Raw genomic sequence first — 17590 nt, 5'->3', positions numbered from 1 at the left:
GAATCTTGCAAGTTTTGAATCATGTTGCAAGTTTGTTGCAAGGTTTGAAGCGGCGCATCTCTAGGGATAATAATGTTTCATGAAGACACTTTAATGCTTCTCAAGATGACATGTTTGATCTCAATATAGTTGAAACAGACTCACTTCTTGTCAATTGTTACGACCTCTGGCTGTCAATAACAGTGGTTAATAGTCACACAAAACTTGACATCATTGCATAATTTAAACAGATACAAATAGCCAAAAAGTTCTCCGAACATTAATTTTTAGTGCGCAGTCCAAAAAAGGAGTAGGTTTTCAAATTTATTTCTTGCAACATATTCCATAAGGGACATTTTCGAGTTTTATATTTCGATTTGGTTCCATGCTGAATCTCATCGTCTTCTGTTATTTTAGTGTGACTGAATCAGAGCTCAGGCTCTGCGACGATTCCTGCAAATAGAATGACCTTTTCCTTAGGATTAGTAATCGCAAACAAGTAGGGCGAGTCAAAGAACACTTGTATGGGTGGAGGGGTCATTGATGTGGGTACCATTTTCACGAAAGTTGCAGCGGCGGCTTCAGTCCCATCCTCGTCCACTGCAATAAACAAAATCTTGCAATAAATATGCAAAGTTTAGCAAGATTTCACTTTCAGAAGGTATTTAGGAAAAAAAGTCAATTAGATTCAGTTCCATTGTTCAAAAATTCTGGTATTAGTCAGTTTATTTGGTTTTCAGTTAGTTTTAGCTACCAAAAGTACACAAATACAAATTTCAGAATTCAAAAAAAATTTGCAAGATTATTGCCCGATTTTGAATCCGGGGTAAAAGTTTTTTCATTGATATCGGTTTTGTAATTTGTTCAATAAACATTAATTTGCTTCAAAGAAGTTTTCTAAAACATTTGTACCCTGATTTATTTTTTGCCTTGATTGTTATCTTGCGGGATTCATGCAAGAATTTTGCAAGTTTTGAATCATGTTGCAAGTTTGTTGCGAGGTTTGAATCGGCGCATCTCTAGGGATAATAATGTTTCATGAAGACACTTTAATGCTTCTCAAGATGACATGTTTGATCTCAATATAGTTGAAACAGACTCACTTCTTGTCAATTGTTACGACCTCTGGCTGTCAATAACAGTGGTTAATAGTCACACAAAACTTGACATCATTGCATAATTTAAACAGATACAAATAGCCAAAAAGTTCTCCGAACATTAATTTTTAGTGCGCAGTCCAAAAAAGGAGTAGGTTTTCAAATTTATTTCTTGCAACATATTCCATAAGGGACATTTTCGAGTTTTATATTTCGATTTGGTTCCATGCTGAATCTCATCGTCTTCTGTTATTTTAGTGTGACTGAATCAGAGCTCAGGCTCTGCGACGATTCCTGCAAATAGAATGACCTTTTCCTTAGGATTAGTAATCGCAAACAAGTAGGGCGAGTCAAAGAACACTTGTATGGGTGGAGGGGGCATTGATGTGGGTACCATTTTCACGAAAGTTGCAGCGGCGGCTTCAGTCCCATCCTCGTCCACTGCAATAAAAGTCTTCTGTTTTATCTGGTCAATTTTGCTTCCCGCGGTTTCATGGATGCCAGAAAAGTTTGCGGCGTCTGTGAACGCTTTTTGGACGCCAAGCTTGTTCAACAAGGGCTTCAAATCAATGTCCGACTCGATTTTGCTCTTAGGTATTTTCAGGTCAAGATTTTTTCGAGAACTTTTGCTGTAAGCTCCGAATATTTTATCAGATACCAGCCCCTTTAGGTCAACAGGGTTCCCGCCGTTTTCGGGTAATATCACAACCATATTCCAGTCTATGGCAAGGTAACCATTTTTGTAAGGCATGAAAACAGCTTTGAATTTTTTTCCGTCGATTTCAGATTGGACATAGTTGAAGTAATCGACACCGTGCATAAAGTCGACTGTAATATCGCCAGAAGGCGCCGAAAAAGTTCCGTTTGCTGTTGATTTTTCGAAAAACGGATTGTACCAGAACCCTTTCATGAAAATGGCATTGACAAGTACCATTAAGTCACTTGGTTTTGTCCCTTTGAGTATATTTTTTATTTTTCCATTTGTTTTCTCCTCGACCCAATCATTGACCACTTTTTCGCCCTGCGGTGTTCCAAAGGAAACATTCTTGGAATCGGCCTTGTACTTATCTTCCAATATTTTTTTAAACAAAGCCAAAGGAATGAAATTTTTGTTCGTGAACAAACCGCTAGTCACGTTGAGCGTGAAATCTTCACTACTTTCTTTTTCGAAGAATTCCATCACTTTTTCGGCTTCCTCACAAAAATTGTTTTCTTCGGTTAATTGCAAGGCTGAATGGATTTCATCACGTGTTGGCCCTCTAGCTCCATTGTTGACCATGCACATTGCGACGAATGCGCTCATAGGCGAAATAACTGAATTGGAGTTTGCATCTTCGCCTTTTTCAGAGAGGAAATAAGCGAATAACAGCTCGGTAAACTTGAGCACACCCAAGAAATTGGCCATTTTATGTCAAAGTTTTTTGTGGTTCTTTAGTGAAGGTTAATAAAGGACTAAATTGAAGAGAGAAAACAGGTGTGGATAACGAGCAAACTGAAACTGATAAAAGAACGCTTAATATATATAGTTAAGGAAAAATTAACTTAGAGCTGTTTAAGCTTTTGTCCAAACTTTAACTGAATGTGCATGTCATATGAACAGAAGTTTGAACAAAACTGATGATAAGATTTACTCTTTGTTTACTTTGAGAACATTCTACATTGGCGACACCCAGTAAGAATTTAGATGAATGTAGGCAAAAGTGAATTAGTTCTCAAAAGTTTGATAACAGTTCAAATCTTGCAAGGTTGTAGCCCAATTAGCTTTTTACCTGGCCGGATAAAATAGAACGCTGAAGAGTGAAAACCTGATAAATTATGCTCCAAATGACATCGTACGACAAATGCGACTGCCCCGAACCAAAAGCAAGTGCCTACGTAGGCACTAGCATATGTTTCGGGGCACTCGCATTTGTACGCATTCGAGAATCATGCATTTGAGAAGTTTTCATATATCAATCAAACTCAACTCCCATCACGTACGTTTTTTTATTATAGTGATGTGAGTTGAAACTAATTGATATATGAAAACTTCTCAAATGCATGATGATCAAAACTAAAGCTGTGACCTGCAGCTTCGCAGAAATGGGATTTATCCTACGGAGTAATTGTATGACGAAGAAAATTGAGACGCAAAGACTAAAATTTGACATCGAGAATAGATATTCGGGTACACAATCCAGCATGAAAAGAAAGGAAATGGTTTCTTATGATAGAAACGTGATCCCGAGAATGTGTTTTGAGCCACCTTCAGTGCATGGGCTGTCTAAGGGTTTCTGTGAAGTCATGATTTACATCAAAGGTGGAAATGAGGTCCGTTCAAATGGACGACCTTTCAATTCTCAAAATTAATCCCCACTAAGCACATTGACATTTTGACTGTTTTATCATAATATAGTCACAAATATTCATAATGATTTATTCAAAGGAGAAAGTCCACCCGAGCTATGGCCATGCTTTAGCGGCCAGTGAGACTTGATATGAATCTATCACAACCGAACTAATTATGACGACAGAACATGTTATTCTCGCAATAACATTTGTGTGTTCACCGGCCCATCAACTAGGACAAAGTTATCAGCGCATATTGGCATTTTGCATCTAATAATTATGTCCATTTGATACAAAATTTTAATGTCGTCCATTTGAAACGTCATCCATTTGAAACGCCCACGGTGGAAATGTCGAGTCCCAACAATCCAAAGAACTTTTCTGTTCTCTTGTGTTGAATTCAGTGATTAAGTGCTTTACAACTCAAAGTCAGTAACTTTGCAAAACTTCTTAGCGTTAATTGATCGATTAGAGATTTATAGAGAGAGATTTATTTGAACTTTTTGCGCGCAATCTTGCTGCTAGTTAAATAATTTTTCCCCGAGATGAAGCGTGAACGCTAAAAGTTGCTGAACACAATACACACAAGCACACACACACATACACACACACACACACACACACACACACACACACACACACACACACACACATGCACACGGTGGCGGTCAAGCAAACCTATAGACAAGCCAGCGCCGAATTTTGAAAATGAGGTCAAGCAAGCCGAAAAATTTTGAGATACCCGTGTTTTAAGTTGACCGAGGCCGGCTGGGTCACGCTTCCCGCGGGTCGCGGCTTCGCCACGATAACCAGCCCGCAGTTCCCGGATTACCTCCCACAGCGGATGAGAGGCAAGGCCATGGACAGCGGTCCATTGAGGCCCGTACCCACTAGATGACTTAAAATTGACGTATTTTTTGTTTATAATAATTGTATTTATTTGGTGAACATACATTCAAACCAAATCAGACCATCCAGAAGCGCAATGCTTTTCAATGGAGGCCTGGACTCTATTATTCCCCACATCTCAGACTGTTCTTTTAGTGAGCATGAATGCTCTTTTTTTGGTGACTATGGTCCATTGTTTCTTTGGTCCATTGGAATACATTATGATAATTAATACTACACGCATTGTTGACTGTACCGGTTAACAATGTATTATTTTTGATAGATTACATAACTATTAAAAAAATTCGGCTGGCTTTTATGTCGGCTTACTGTTACTTAGGCTGACTTTGCGTTCACCAACGCACACACACACAGATAAACACAGACAGGTACTAACACATCAACTCACACACGCACACACTCGCACACACACACAAACAAACACACACATACACACAAGCACACAAACAGAAATAGACACAAACATAAATATATATATTTGTATATATATATATATATATATATATATATATATAAATTTATATATGTATATTATATATATATATATATAAATATATCTATGTCTATAAATATATATATATATATATATATATATATATATATATATATATAATTATATATATATGTATACATATATAAACATATAAAGTATCTTACGTTCCATTTTGGCAAAAAAAGGTATCACGTCTTTGTTACCAAAATATTCGGGGTTTTCTGAGCGGCAACTTTGTTTAGCTCAGTTGATCACAAACGAAATTGGTGCTCTCTGCGGTACCATAGTGGTAAGAAATTATTCTAGGCCAATCCTGGTGCCATGCAACAAAACTTTTTAAAGCAATTTAATTTTTGACAGGAATACAATCCTGAAAATAAAAATTTAGTGTAAGCAATATATGAAAATCAATTTTACTCAATATTGAGCTAATAACTCAAAAATATTTTCGTTGGTACAAAGTACTATATTTAAAAAAAAAACTTCTGAAGTTTTCTCAACTGGCCGTGGACACTTAAAAGTGTGAAACTAAAAAAACTCTAATTCTGTTATTATAAGCTAGTAACATTTTTCAGTATTCTCGAGTTCTTTTACCTAGAATTTAACTTTGCTGCAAGGTTCATCGTTATAGGTATCCCGAATGAAATTGCTTCATTGTCTTTTTATAATGGCTTGCACTCATTCATATCCAAAATTTTTGCCGATCATTTCTTTGATGTCTGATACTTCCTTGATGATACTCCCTTGATGACTAGGAACTGGTATATGTGGTCTTTGCAAGCTAACAGCGAAGTCTTAAATCACATATGAACTTTCCTAATTACAATAAATTCATTTTTCGTCTCTTTTTATAATCAAGAATCTATTTAGGGATCCTGCACGATTTTTGAGGCTTTTCATGATGGCTGTTCACGGGTTCGTCAATTCGGGTACTGAAAAATTATCTCTGACAAAAGTCCAAAAAGTTCTATTCAAGATCCTTGCAAGTGACACAATCAATCATATTTGAAAGAAGAGCAACATTTTCTAAAGTATTTGCATTGGTAACCTTCATAACAACAAGAGCGGCAAATTTTTGGTTCTTTTTTAAGAGTTGTCAGTTTATTTTTCATATTTGAGATCAAAGGGCGGACAATATTCGATTCCTAAGTGTTCACAGACCAAAAAACGCTTCTTTTTATAAAATTTTTTTACTAGTTTGAGTTAACTTATGTTATTTGCACTTTCTGTAAGCTTTCTACGCAGAATAGAACGTTTTTTTGTATTGAAACTATTCGTATTTTTGAGATAAAAAGCTTGCTTGTTTCACTTTGTAAAAACCTACGGCTCGAAAGAAGATGTTCAGAAAACTGGTAAAAGTTCTACGATTGGGTGGACGACCAGTTAGTTTGGGCATAATGGTGGAGCTGTAACATAGGTCTACAATCCGAGAGCAGTAGGGTTGTAACTTCTAGGTCTGGTTTCCTCACCCACCAAAACACCTAGTCTTGAGGTAATGCACGGCAGGCTTCTCCCACTCAGATCGTCAGTTTAGTGTCGGAACATTTTCTCTAGTCCAATGGGACCAAATAGCAGTTGCTTAAGACTGCACTCGAGTAAAACTTTTACGATGGTCAACTCCACTGCTATCCACAAGAGACGTAATACGCCTCGAAAATTCCCCCAATAATAACTGATTAGGCGTGACCACTTTCAGATCTCACGGTTCCAGGGCTACGGGCAAAAGCGGACACGAGTTAGGCACATGCTTGACTAGACAACAAAACATTTGCAACACTTTATCCCGGAGACAGTGCGTGCCCAGATTGGTATAGAGTACGAGCCTGGAAATCATTGTCAACCTCTCCCATGTTTTTGAGTCCGGCTTCAGTGGTTTTATTGTAATGCCTGTTTTTCTTCTTCTCGTTGAACTGGAGTGCATATTGAGCGCAGGTGAGTCTTTAGCCCCATAGATATGTCGGGTATATTATCACACAACAGTAACCCGCCACAACAAATAATGGTTGATGACAAATAATGATGTTTGATCAGATAGTAATCGGATAACCGGCAGGAATTTCTGTCGACTTCGGAAGAGGGGGCATATGGTTGTTGCAAAGGCAGAAAACTACATGAATGATGTTTTGGAGCAGATCGAAGCCCATGAGAAATGACTTTTCAAAAAGCCCAAAAACAAATTAGCCGCTCCTTTGCGTTTCCTTCGCACCACAACCGGTTTGATCTGGTTTACAGTCTTATCATGAGGTAGGTGCCACACTACATGGGCAATGGTCTCATACTTGTGAGCGTCCGAAACAACAATTTCGTACTTTTTTTGAAATCGTCATCGACGATACTACTTCATTTTCTGCTCAGGTCTTCTTTTTGGCGAATTTTATCTCCCGACACTTGCCTAAGACCCAATCCCAGGAAAATCTTTCAGCTACGGGTGTACGCTTCTCATCGGCAGAGAAATAGGATGGCATGGTAGACATCCTGTCCGAGTATTATCTCCTTCCTTTATAGAACTAATTCACAATATCAATGATGGTCTAGAGTGGCTAAGTGTTTTTCACTGCCTGTTTTTCAATTATATCTGAGCAGAAATTTTCTTTTTAACGAAAGGTCAGTGGCAAATGGTTTGAAGTTCTGATGTTATCTTGGTTTCACACTCAGTTTGACAAACTATTTTCAATGGCCTCAACGGTTTCCACAGAATTGACGTTTTGTACGGATACATTAATGCGCAAAGCGGGTCTATCTGTGAGGCTACCGGGCATTCGAAGCTAACTGCTAGTGGTTTCAGAGAAAACCAAAGGATTAGTTCCTAAAACGGAAAAGTTTTCCGACTGCAGTTCTGTCATGTTAAGGGGCACTTAAAATCATTAAAGGAAGACAGCATTCGGTTCTTACCAGAGGAATATTAACTAGTAGTTGATTTCATTTGATCTGCGTTGCCAAATTGCACAAGAATTTTGGATTTGACTGAGGTTTTGGATGGGAAGAACCTATTTGCCTCATGCAACAGCGTGTATTGCTAAATTTTGCAGCCATCTACCCGGAATTGGCTTGGTTGAGGACACTGATGGAATGATGAAATTTCTGCTCGCCCTGTAAGCAAGGAGAGCAAATTGTTTTATCCCCAACCAATGTAGCGCGCTGAGTGAGGTTCTTTTTCTTCAAACTGGACACTCAAAAGTGTTGTTTACCCAAAGAATGCTGCGAGAAAAGTCAATTGAGGAGATTCTGGCACTTGCTTCTTTGTTTCCCTTTGTTGTGAATTCGTTTGGATGCTTTCACTCTCCAGGCCGTTTGATATAGACTTCAAAGTCCTACCACTGGTCGATGATTCATGATGTTATAATTTTTGTGCTTTACAGCCAGTGGCTTGCCGAATTTATGTTCTTAAGTCCTTTACAAGACAGTAAGCAAACTCGGCAATTTCACTCTTTACTTTGACACTTACGACCATTCTTCCTTTTGTCACTCATTAACGGTGAGCAACTTCAAGTCAGTTGCGTTTATTAACTAGCCGTACCACTGGCACCACTGCAATGGATGATCATTATACTAGGCAAATTTTTACTCGGGCGAGGGCAATTTTTCTTGCTTGCTAGTGTGTCAGTCAGTTCCCTAGTGAAAAAGGCATGTTCTGGGATTAGAGTGGAGTTTGCAAAAGTTTGCAGACAACTAGAATTCAACGGACGGGGCGAAACGTAATCATATATTAGCTGAAAAACCAGAAACCAGGTGCAACATTGCTGGCTGTTGCAATCAGGTTTTAATTCTGTACGCCCGATGGCGACTGTATATCCATCATAGGAAAGAAATTGTGTTGGAATTCTTGGGGGACACTTGCTATTGATGTCGCAATATGTTTCTGCGTATTTGGCGGTACGCTTTTCACAACAGCAGCACCCTGGTTGACTGATGATTTTTTCTGTTGCAGAAAAAGCGAGATACTATCATCGGAAGCGAATTGTTAGCCAAATTTTGACAATCGGACATTATACGCTGAATGTTCCCATGTTTTGGAAGTTGATTGGGACAAAAAGCAGGTCATTTAATGGGCCGCTTGAAAAATGATCATTAAAGTTATGCCCTTATTTGCGGAGCTTCACTTATTAAATTTGGCAGAATATATGTAATCTCATTCTAGATTGAGGATTTTGACATTCTTGGTTGTCTTAGATTTTGAGATTCTTGATTGTCCAATTTGTAGCAATTGGAATGGATTCATCATATCTGTCTAAAACAGTTAAAAAGGCATCGTTACACTTTGTTATGTTCAATTTTCACTCCCTAATTTTCAATTTTTTTGACGAGCATAATTTTCATGTATTGCGTGCAGCCCAGCTTTGCTCTTCACAGAGTTGATATTTTGAAATTTTGATCAAAGCTAGTTGACATTGTGATGTCAAGGTTTCTATGGTTGCTCAAAAACGAATTCCGAACACACCACTCAAGACAAATAATTATGCAGAACAAATTACACTGCCTACACGCAGCAAATACCTGCCCACCACAAGATAAACCGTCTGTTAAAGAAACCGCGCAAAAAGCAGAAGTTGTTGATGAAACAAGGAGCCCGACAAAAGCAAACGGACGTGGAATACTGGGCACTAAATGTCAAACACAACGAAAAAAGAGGTACTGGAAACCAAGCGAGAAAGAAAATCAAGACAGCAACGCGCAACAGAACTGAAACGAAATGGACAGAAAATTGAGCATGGATTCGAGAAAAACCTGATTGCTTGGATTAGAGAAACTAGGTACAAAACTCAGAATGTAAATAGCCTTAATTCGTTAGTTCACATCCTTCAAAGAATTGGGATGATAGCTGAAGGACAACTTAGCAGATATCATAACCGGTTGCTTTTAGAAAGAGATGATATAATTTTTGGTCAGTACGTCAAAACGCTTAAAAATTAGGAATAATCGAGGAAATTACCAGTTGACACTTGTGAGTAAACTTAGTCTTACCTTAGAAGGCAACAGGCCTAAACTGCCCGTCAGCATAAAAACAACAACAGATATGCAAGAGCAAAATGTAAATTACCACGACAGAAGAGCCCGTAAACGAGTAAGTTTGAAAAGGTAAAGTGACAAACCCGTTCTAGTTCGCGATTCAACTAACAAGACTTTAACAACCAACCAAAAGCCGAGCATTATTAACATATTGCAACCAATTTACAAGATATTTCATCACATATTGAAGATGCCACATTGTTTGCAGAAAAAAAGGGAGACGGAGAATGCGGTGCTGAATAGCAAAGAAAGTGTGCGGGACGGTAATTTAAATAAACAAAAGGATGCCAGAAGTTTTGGGAGAGCTATGCTTTTCAGAACAAAAGAAACCTGAGGTTGAGGACGTCACACGCAAAAACACAGAGGGCGTTCTTTTGAAATTGAAATACGAGAAAAATAGTGGTAGAGGAGTATTATCGCTGGAAGTTGTAGATTTTTCTCAAGACGTTTTTGTAAATTGCGTTTCACTCAGTTGACAAATTTTCGAATTGGAAAAAAAAATTCGACAAAGTTGCCATTTTTTTGCATTTGTCCATTTTTTTTCTTTTTTGGTCAATTTTCCGCATAACTATGATTGTGGACTTCTTTCACGATAAGAGAACGAATTCGAATTTCAAAAATCAGATTTAAATATTCGACAGAATTTCAACTTTTTTTGAAATGCATCAAAATTGACTAAAATTTTTCAAAATTGAATATTTTTGCATTATACTCTCACATTTTTCTATAACTGAGGAGGTTTTTATTATGCATACCAAGTAGACAGACTTGGCCAGAGTTCCAGAAATCTATCACATTTTTCCATATCGATGTCTTGTGGAAATACTGTGTCGGGATTAGGTGTGACCCTTTATCGTAAGCTTTTTCACCTGCAATTACCTTAAGCAATACATGCAAAAACTCTGGTGCGGCCTTTCTCTTTTGTTCCCTGAGCGAAAATATTGACTAGCTTTGCCGCTAGAGTCGTCTTGGTCTGGAAAGTCTGATCAGAGTTGATTTCTGTCTGGAAAGTCTGATCAGAGGTTAATTCGGTGGTGTGGAAAGTCTGATCATAGCTCAATTTGCATCTGGACCTCAACCTGGTCAACTAAAATTTATCAAAGCACAGCATCAGGAAAACAAGTTATCATTTGGATTAGGCTTGAAGTTTTCGTGTTTCTGTACTCCATGAAACATTTTGCCTGTCCTTCAAATCACCCCATGACCCGTGCTGACACCTGCAGATGTCAATTTGAGGACCAGGGTTGCGGTACCATGTAAAATCTGGTAAAACAGAAGTTCGGAAAACGTTATTTTTGATCCTTGCAAATAACATCAAACAACCAAATTTGCAACGAAGAGTAACGTTTTTTAACCAATTTTTATTGGTAACGTTCATAATAACAATTGATTCAGACGGCTGGCTTTTTGATGCTCCTTTAATTTGCGACACTTAAGATCAAAACGGGGCACCATTCCGCCCCAAATTGTTCAAAAAAATTGAACAATTTTAAGTATAAACACGACTTATTTGATAGAATCAGTGATTAGGTTTGTTCAAATTATGTTAATTGCACTTGTCATACAGATTTGGTGCCAAATTTAGAAATTTATTATTCAGAATTAATGGGCTATTTCCCGAAGCGAATTCGCTATTAATTTTGTATTCAGAAGATTCACTTTTCAGAGTGCTAAATTTATGGGTATTTGGCGACGCGAATTTAGCTTTCCTTTTTAAACGAGTATTTCGCTTAGCGATATTGGACTTTGAGTAGGATTGTATACTTAAGCGATTCGCAGTACGAATTTTGGATTAAAAGAGATGCAACGAAACTTGAATTAAGAATTGAGAAGAATGATGAAATTAAAATTAACTGAATGTGATCAACAATTTGATCATAACTAAACTTTACAAACTGCGGCAAACCGAATTACTAGACGACATGAACAGACAATGATTTCAGTAAAATATGTAAACAAATTGAACAAGCATGAAATAATGAAGATTTGATCTTCAAACAGGAAAGGACTAAAATGGGACTAAAAATTAATGAATTTGAACTAAATTAAATTAACTAAAATTGGGAGGATTTGGTACTTCCAAACTGATAGCCCCATCCATTCTAAATCATACTATATCACATTTCCCACTCGACAAAATGAACGACCAAGTAATTTATCATGAAATTAATAACATATTTACTGGTTACTATAAATAATACTGTAATATTTATGAAAGTTTTAATCAGAATCACCTTCGTATAACCTTTCCGCTTCACCCACTGTCATAGACATTTCTGGTCCCTCGTAACTCGGTGAAATAAACTATTGAGTCGGGTAGCTTTGTACTGGAGAACACGGGCCTACTGTATAGTCAGACTCTACATTTTGACTTTTGGCTGCAGTCTTTTGAAATTTTGAAACGATTGACTTGTTTTGTATTTTTGTTTGTTTGATTATTTGTCGTCGTTTTTGTCGCGAAGGTGCAGAAGATGAAGATATTGTTGATGGACATGTCTGAATTGAAGCTAAAGACTCGTCAGATTCTGTAATTGATGGGGAGGATCTTTTTTTTCGGTATTGGCTGGAAAGCCTCTGTTGCCTTTCTTGCTGCTTTCCTCTTTTGTCTCGATGGTGGCTCTGCAATAACTATAGATTTAAGTGGAAGCTCCTTTGGTGACGCGAATTCAGTTACTTTTTCAGATGGTGCCTGTGGCGGTGCGGGTACTAAAGTTCTCTTTGGTTTTACAGGCATTCGTACTCGCAACGCTCTCGTCACGTATGAGTGGATGGATGAAACGGCACTGACATCATCTGCGATCCTTTTATGTTTCATTTTCTTATTACCCTCGAACGTTTTCCTCGCCTCTCTCGCCTGCTGGTTTATTAAGTCTTCAGTTATCTTCCCTGGCGGTACTTTCGGCCTCCTGTTAGCGTAGAAATTTAGGTCTGTTAGGCATTCTGCCTTTGTCCCAAATTTTGCCAAATCAGAGTTGCGCATTGTAACTTGTCTCTTCTCCGGTTTTTTGATTACAGATGTAAAAGCGTCTGTCTTGATTACAGAATATCCAGGGGCCAGAACCTCGTATAGGCCAACGCGACTTTTCTTTGGACTCTTGCTCCTTGGTTTCTTCTTTGCCAGTTTTACTTTAAGAAAAGTCTCTGTTCGTGGAACTGCCATACCAACATCTGGGTGGGGAATTGCTCGAGATTCCCTGTCTGGATTTGCGTTGCTCCGTCTCACCGCATCTTTGCTTAGTTTGTCTCTATTTAGCTCCAACTGGATGTCGCTTCTGGCCTGCACGTTCCAATTTTTCTCCGAAATCAACTCTTCCGAACGGACTGTCTCCATATCTAAATATTTATTCAAAATTTGTTTATATGTGAGACTACTAGGGTCAGGTTCAGTTGATATGTTACTTTATGGAGTATTCGCTTTTCTTCCAGATTGTGTTTCAAAGGGTGATATGTTTATAGTCTTTTGGCGGCATATACGTAATTGGTATATAATAGAGTTTACTGATGCTTTCAAATTAAATTGATTTCGCGCCGCCAATTTAATACATGCTAAGTGATTCCTGATTGTTTGAATTAGTCTTGCAACAAGTCCGATTGCTCTGTGGTCATGGATTGAGCTTCAATTAATTGTATATTATTTTGATTACAAAATGCTTTAACCCGTTGACCGGTCTGACACCAAGCCTGGTCTGCTCTAATAGAGCGAGGTACTCCGTGTAGCTAAACATATTCTTGAAGTAATTTCAAAATATTATCTGCATTTGCTCTATCAAATACCTCCGCTGACGAAAATTTAGAAAATCGATCTATACATGCAAGAAAGTTGATTATTTTCATTATAAATTGGTCCCCCAAAATCGACTTGCATAATTTTAATGGTGCCCATTTGTTTGCGGGAAAAAGAGACTTTAAAATTTTGACACAAGGTTTGCACTTTGCCGTTTTTGTTACGATATCAAGATGAGTATACGGCCACCATGCATGTGTCGCCATATCTACCATCCCCAACTCCCTGGGTGTGTTGCATGGATTGCCTCCACATAGGCGTCCTTGATTGAGTTCGGTATTGCGATGCGGTCATTTATGCCCACACATCCATTCTTAACGTTCAGGTCCTTCCAAAAACTATGGATATAGGGGCTTATCTGTTTACATCTGTCCTCATTTTCTGTGAGAACGTAGTCCCTGATCTCCTTGAGGATGGCGTCTTTTGAAGTCAAGCTTGCCATCAGGTTACTCGAAAATATTTTTCATAATGCGAAATTAAATGCGTCCGTATAAAGATCGTCATTGGATGGCGAAGTGACTGTTGTAGTATCGGTATTAGGCGTTGATGGTGTTGCTGGTTCTGCACGAGCCGTGGATGGATTTGCTTCGTCTGCAAATCTGACTTTAGATGGGGTTGACTGTTTCACTTGCATTAGAGTTTCGTCGTCCGAGTTTGACATCGTTAGTACACTATTAAACTTACTGCCAAGTCGTTGAAAATTATTTAAATTTGTGTTCGACTGTTTTGTGGAGTGATTTAAAGCAAAAAGCGACTGTGGAATGTTTGCTGTTTCAATTTGTGGATGAGAATTTGAGTTATTTGGTACTAATTTGCTAATTTTAAAACCAATTTCCCTAATCGTAGAATGTTCTGGATTTCGCGGTGCGAATTCACTGCATAATTTGTTAATGGAATGCGGAGTATTTGAGGCTTGTTTTATAAGCGGATTTCGCGGTACAAAATCAGTGTAATTCTCTGCATTTAATAAGAAGCGTTTCGTGCTGCGTTTAATCACGTCCAATTTTGCAACTATGAATTGCTCGTCATACGCAGATATATTAACAGCTTTTTGCTGTGGGTCACGAGATATATAGTCAACGAGTCCCACTTTTGATCCAGGAAGATGATCGATGGTAAAATCAAACGGTAATAATCTATCGACCCAACGTGTTAGACGACTATTGTAAGATTTGTTGGCTCTATTTTCTCTCATGATTGAAAGCAAAGCCCTGTGATCGGTTATTACAGTGAATGGCTTGCGTAGAGACAGTACTAGAAATTTTCGATTAACCAGGCTACTCCTAATAATTCAATTTCATTAATACTACATCGATCTTCTACAGAATTTAAAAAACGTGATGCGAAAGCTACGGTGTGGCAATCGTTTGGAGTTCTTTGCTGTAAAGCACAACCCAAACCTTTACGAGAGGCATCGTATTTTATACATGTTTCAAGATCAGGGTTAAAAAGCTTATTTTCCGTTGTTTCAGCAAGCTTCTGTTTTATCAGCTTGAATTGTTCTTCATTTTTGTTCTTCATGTATGTATTTTTCATAAGGAGAGGTCTTATTGCAAAACACAATTGCGACAGATTTGGAATAAATTTTCCCAAATGATGAACCGATCCCATAAAAGACCTTAATTTTTGAGATTCGAGGGTGATGATAATTTTTCAATCGCTTCAATTTATTTGATAGTGGCGTTATACCTGTTTGAGTGGTGCTATGTCCGAGCCATTCAATTATATCTTTGGCAAAGACATTTTGCAAGATTGATTCGAAGGTTTTCTTGGTCTAATTTTATTAAAAATTTTCGTACAAGATCAAAATGTTGTTCGATTTTGCCTCTACTTACTATCAGTATATCATCTAAGAAACAGAAAGTATTTGATAGACCGGTGAGTGTACAATCGATTGTTTTTTGGAATTCGGTTGGCATATCCGTTAGTCCGTAAAGTCCCGTTTTAAAACGGTAAGTGCCGGTCACATCTCCGCCTACAAGATTGAAGTTACAATGACGGGCCGTATCACTATGTAAATTCAATTGACTATAAGCGTACTGCAAAATGAGTGTTGTAAAATAAGCAGTGTTTGTGAGATCGTTTGAAATAGCGAATCGATATTTGGCATCTGGTACTTGTTTTTGTGAATAGCCTTATTCAGGATTTTAGAGTCTAAGGATATTTTGATTGATTGGTCTTGTTTGACTGTTATAACCATTGGGAATATGAAAAACTGATTGGAACAATTTGTTAGTTTTTCGATGTGTCCTTCGTTTAACAATTTTTCGAGTTCGATTTTTTTTGGTTGAAGATGGATTGGTACTTTTCTCCCTTTTTGATGCGTTACACTGTAATTTCTGTGATATTTTGGATTAACTGTATAATTTTTCGATTTTCCTATTCGTGAGATTAATCCTGGAAATTGTTTTGCCAGTTATTTTTTTTATTGCACATGGAGTTTCTATGTTGTTTATCTTTATGTCCAGACAGGGCTTTTGTGAAATTGTTATCCCCAATTGGTCAAAAAGATCACGTCCAAGAATGGGTCTAAATCCGTCTGCTACTACCGTGATTTTCGCTTTTTGAATTTTCCAATCATTACAACGAACTGGACTTTTCAAAGTTCCTAAAGTTTCGACTATATTGTTTGAAAATGATTTCAATTCGAGTGGTTTTTTCTCCGATCATTGTGATTGCGCACAATTTAACATTATTTCTTTTGCGAGTGACATATTGATTATAGTACAACCACTACCACAATCGAGGAGCAAATGACAATCTATATTTCCGATTGTTATCATCATATTTTGCAGTGCAATAGGCGGTGTGTTAATACTTTCTACCGTTGCAACGTAATTATCATCTGATGAGTCGTAATCAGAGTTAAATTGTTCATTACAGTTTATATAATTAACATTTTGATTCTCAGAGTGTGTGTTTTGTTCTGTAGGTGTAGCAGTTTCTACATTGTTAATGCGATTATCTTGCCGAGAACTTCGTGTATTATTTAATTTTTTTCCGACATACCTTTGCGAAATGGTTGATCAAACCACAATGAATGCATTTCTTACCCAAACAGGGCAAACCTGACGATGTGTTGGTGTCCATGCTTAACCACATCCTCTACACTGGCCAATCGCTGCCCGGTTGACTCTTACTCTGCCTAATTGATTTCCACGTGCATTAGCGCCACGAAATCTATTGACGGATTGTATAGCATTGATTGTACTACCAGATGCGCTGTTATTATTGTTTGATGAAATCCGTTGTTAATTCTGATGACCTATCTCCATGTTTACAGCTATACTGAGAGCTCTTTGCGGTTCGACTGTATCACGAAGGAGTTCACGTTGAATATCGTCGTCGAGCATTTTCGTGATGAAGATATCTCTAATTATCACCTCTTCTCGATTTACGAAATAGCAATTTTCCGCCAAATCTTTCAAAATACTGTCGAATTGTTCTACTGTTTAGCCTTCTTTCTGCTTTTTTTGAGAAAAACACATAGCGATCAAAAGTGATGTTCCTTGGACGAATGAAAGCTATTTCAATCATCTGCCAAAGTTTTAGGGTAGTGAGATCGTAGATATTGTCATGTAGGAATTTTTGTGTTAGAAGACGTCTGCCCTCTTTTCCAATGCTGAGATACAAGAGTGAGACACATTTTTGGTCACATAGATGCCATGGCCGTTCTCCACACAAAACGCCTGCCTCAGTTATTTTTTGGCATTTTAGTTTCCATTGAAGTTTCAGTTGACTGTTCCTGATTTGTCGATCTCTTTCCGTATCTTCCGTTGCATCTTCAATGGCCATCTCATATATCGGCGCAACTGGTAGACGTACATGAGTGGGTTTCTGTTGAAGAAGTTTATCTGGCGTATTGTTCTCGCGTGCAAGGATTGCAAGTTTTACTTGAATACGCCACTTTTCCCATCTTATTGGAGGATCTGAAGTAGGCCGTTCCCAAAAGGGCTCTATCGACAACGGTGTTTTCCGAGAGTCGCGGGCTGA

The 17590-nt window shown here is 37.9% G+C and overlaps 1 protein-coding gene across 1 annotated transcript; it reads right to left on the bottom strand.

Moving 5' to 3' along the window:
• Positions 1-186: 186 nt before the first annotated feature.
• On the bottom strand, positions 187-2684 carry LOC142337149 (uncharacterized). The gene is made up of 2 exons (XM_075386255.1): positions 1083-2684; positions 187-579 (listed from the first exon to the last, which is right to left on the bottom strand). Exon 1 carries the CDS (start codon positions 2479-2481, stop codon positions 1345-1347), a length of 1137 nt encoding a protein of 378 aa, XP_075242370.1. The 5' UTR covers positions 2482-2684; the 3' UTR covers positions 187-579; positions 1083-1344.
• Between the last annotated feature and the right edge of the window lie 14906 nt (positions 2685-17590).

Source organism: Convolutriloba macropyga, chromosome 3 (assembly GCF_964194025.1).
Source record: "Convolutriloba macropyga chromosome 3, txConMacr16.3, whole genome shotgun sequence".
NCBI lineage: Eukaryota > Metazoa > Xenacoelomorpha > Acoela > Convolutidae > Convolutriloba > Convolutriloba macropyga.
This window is presented reverse-complemented; position numbering and strand designations above follow the sequence as displayed.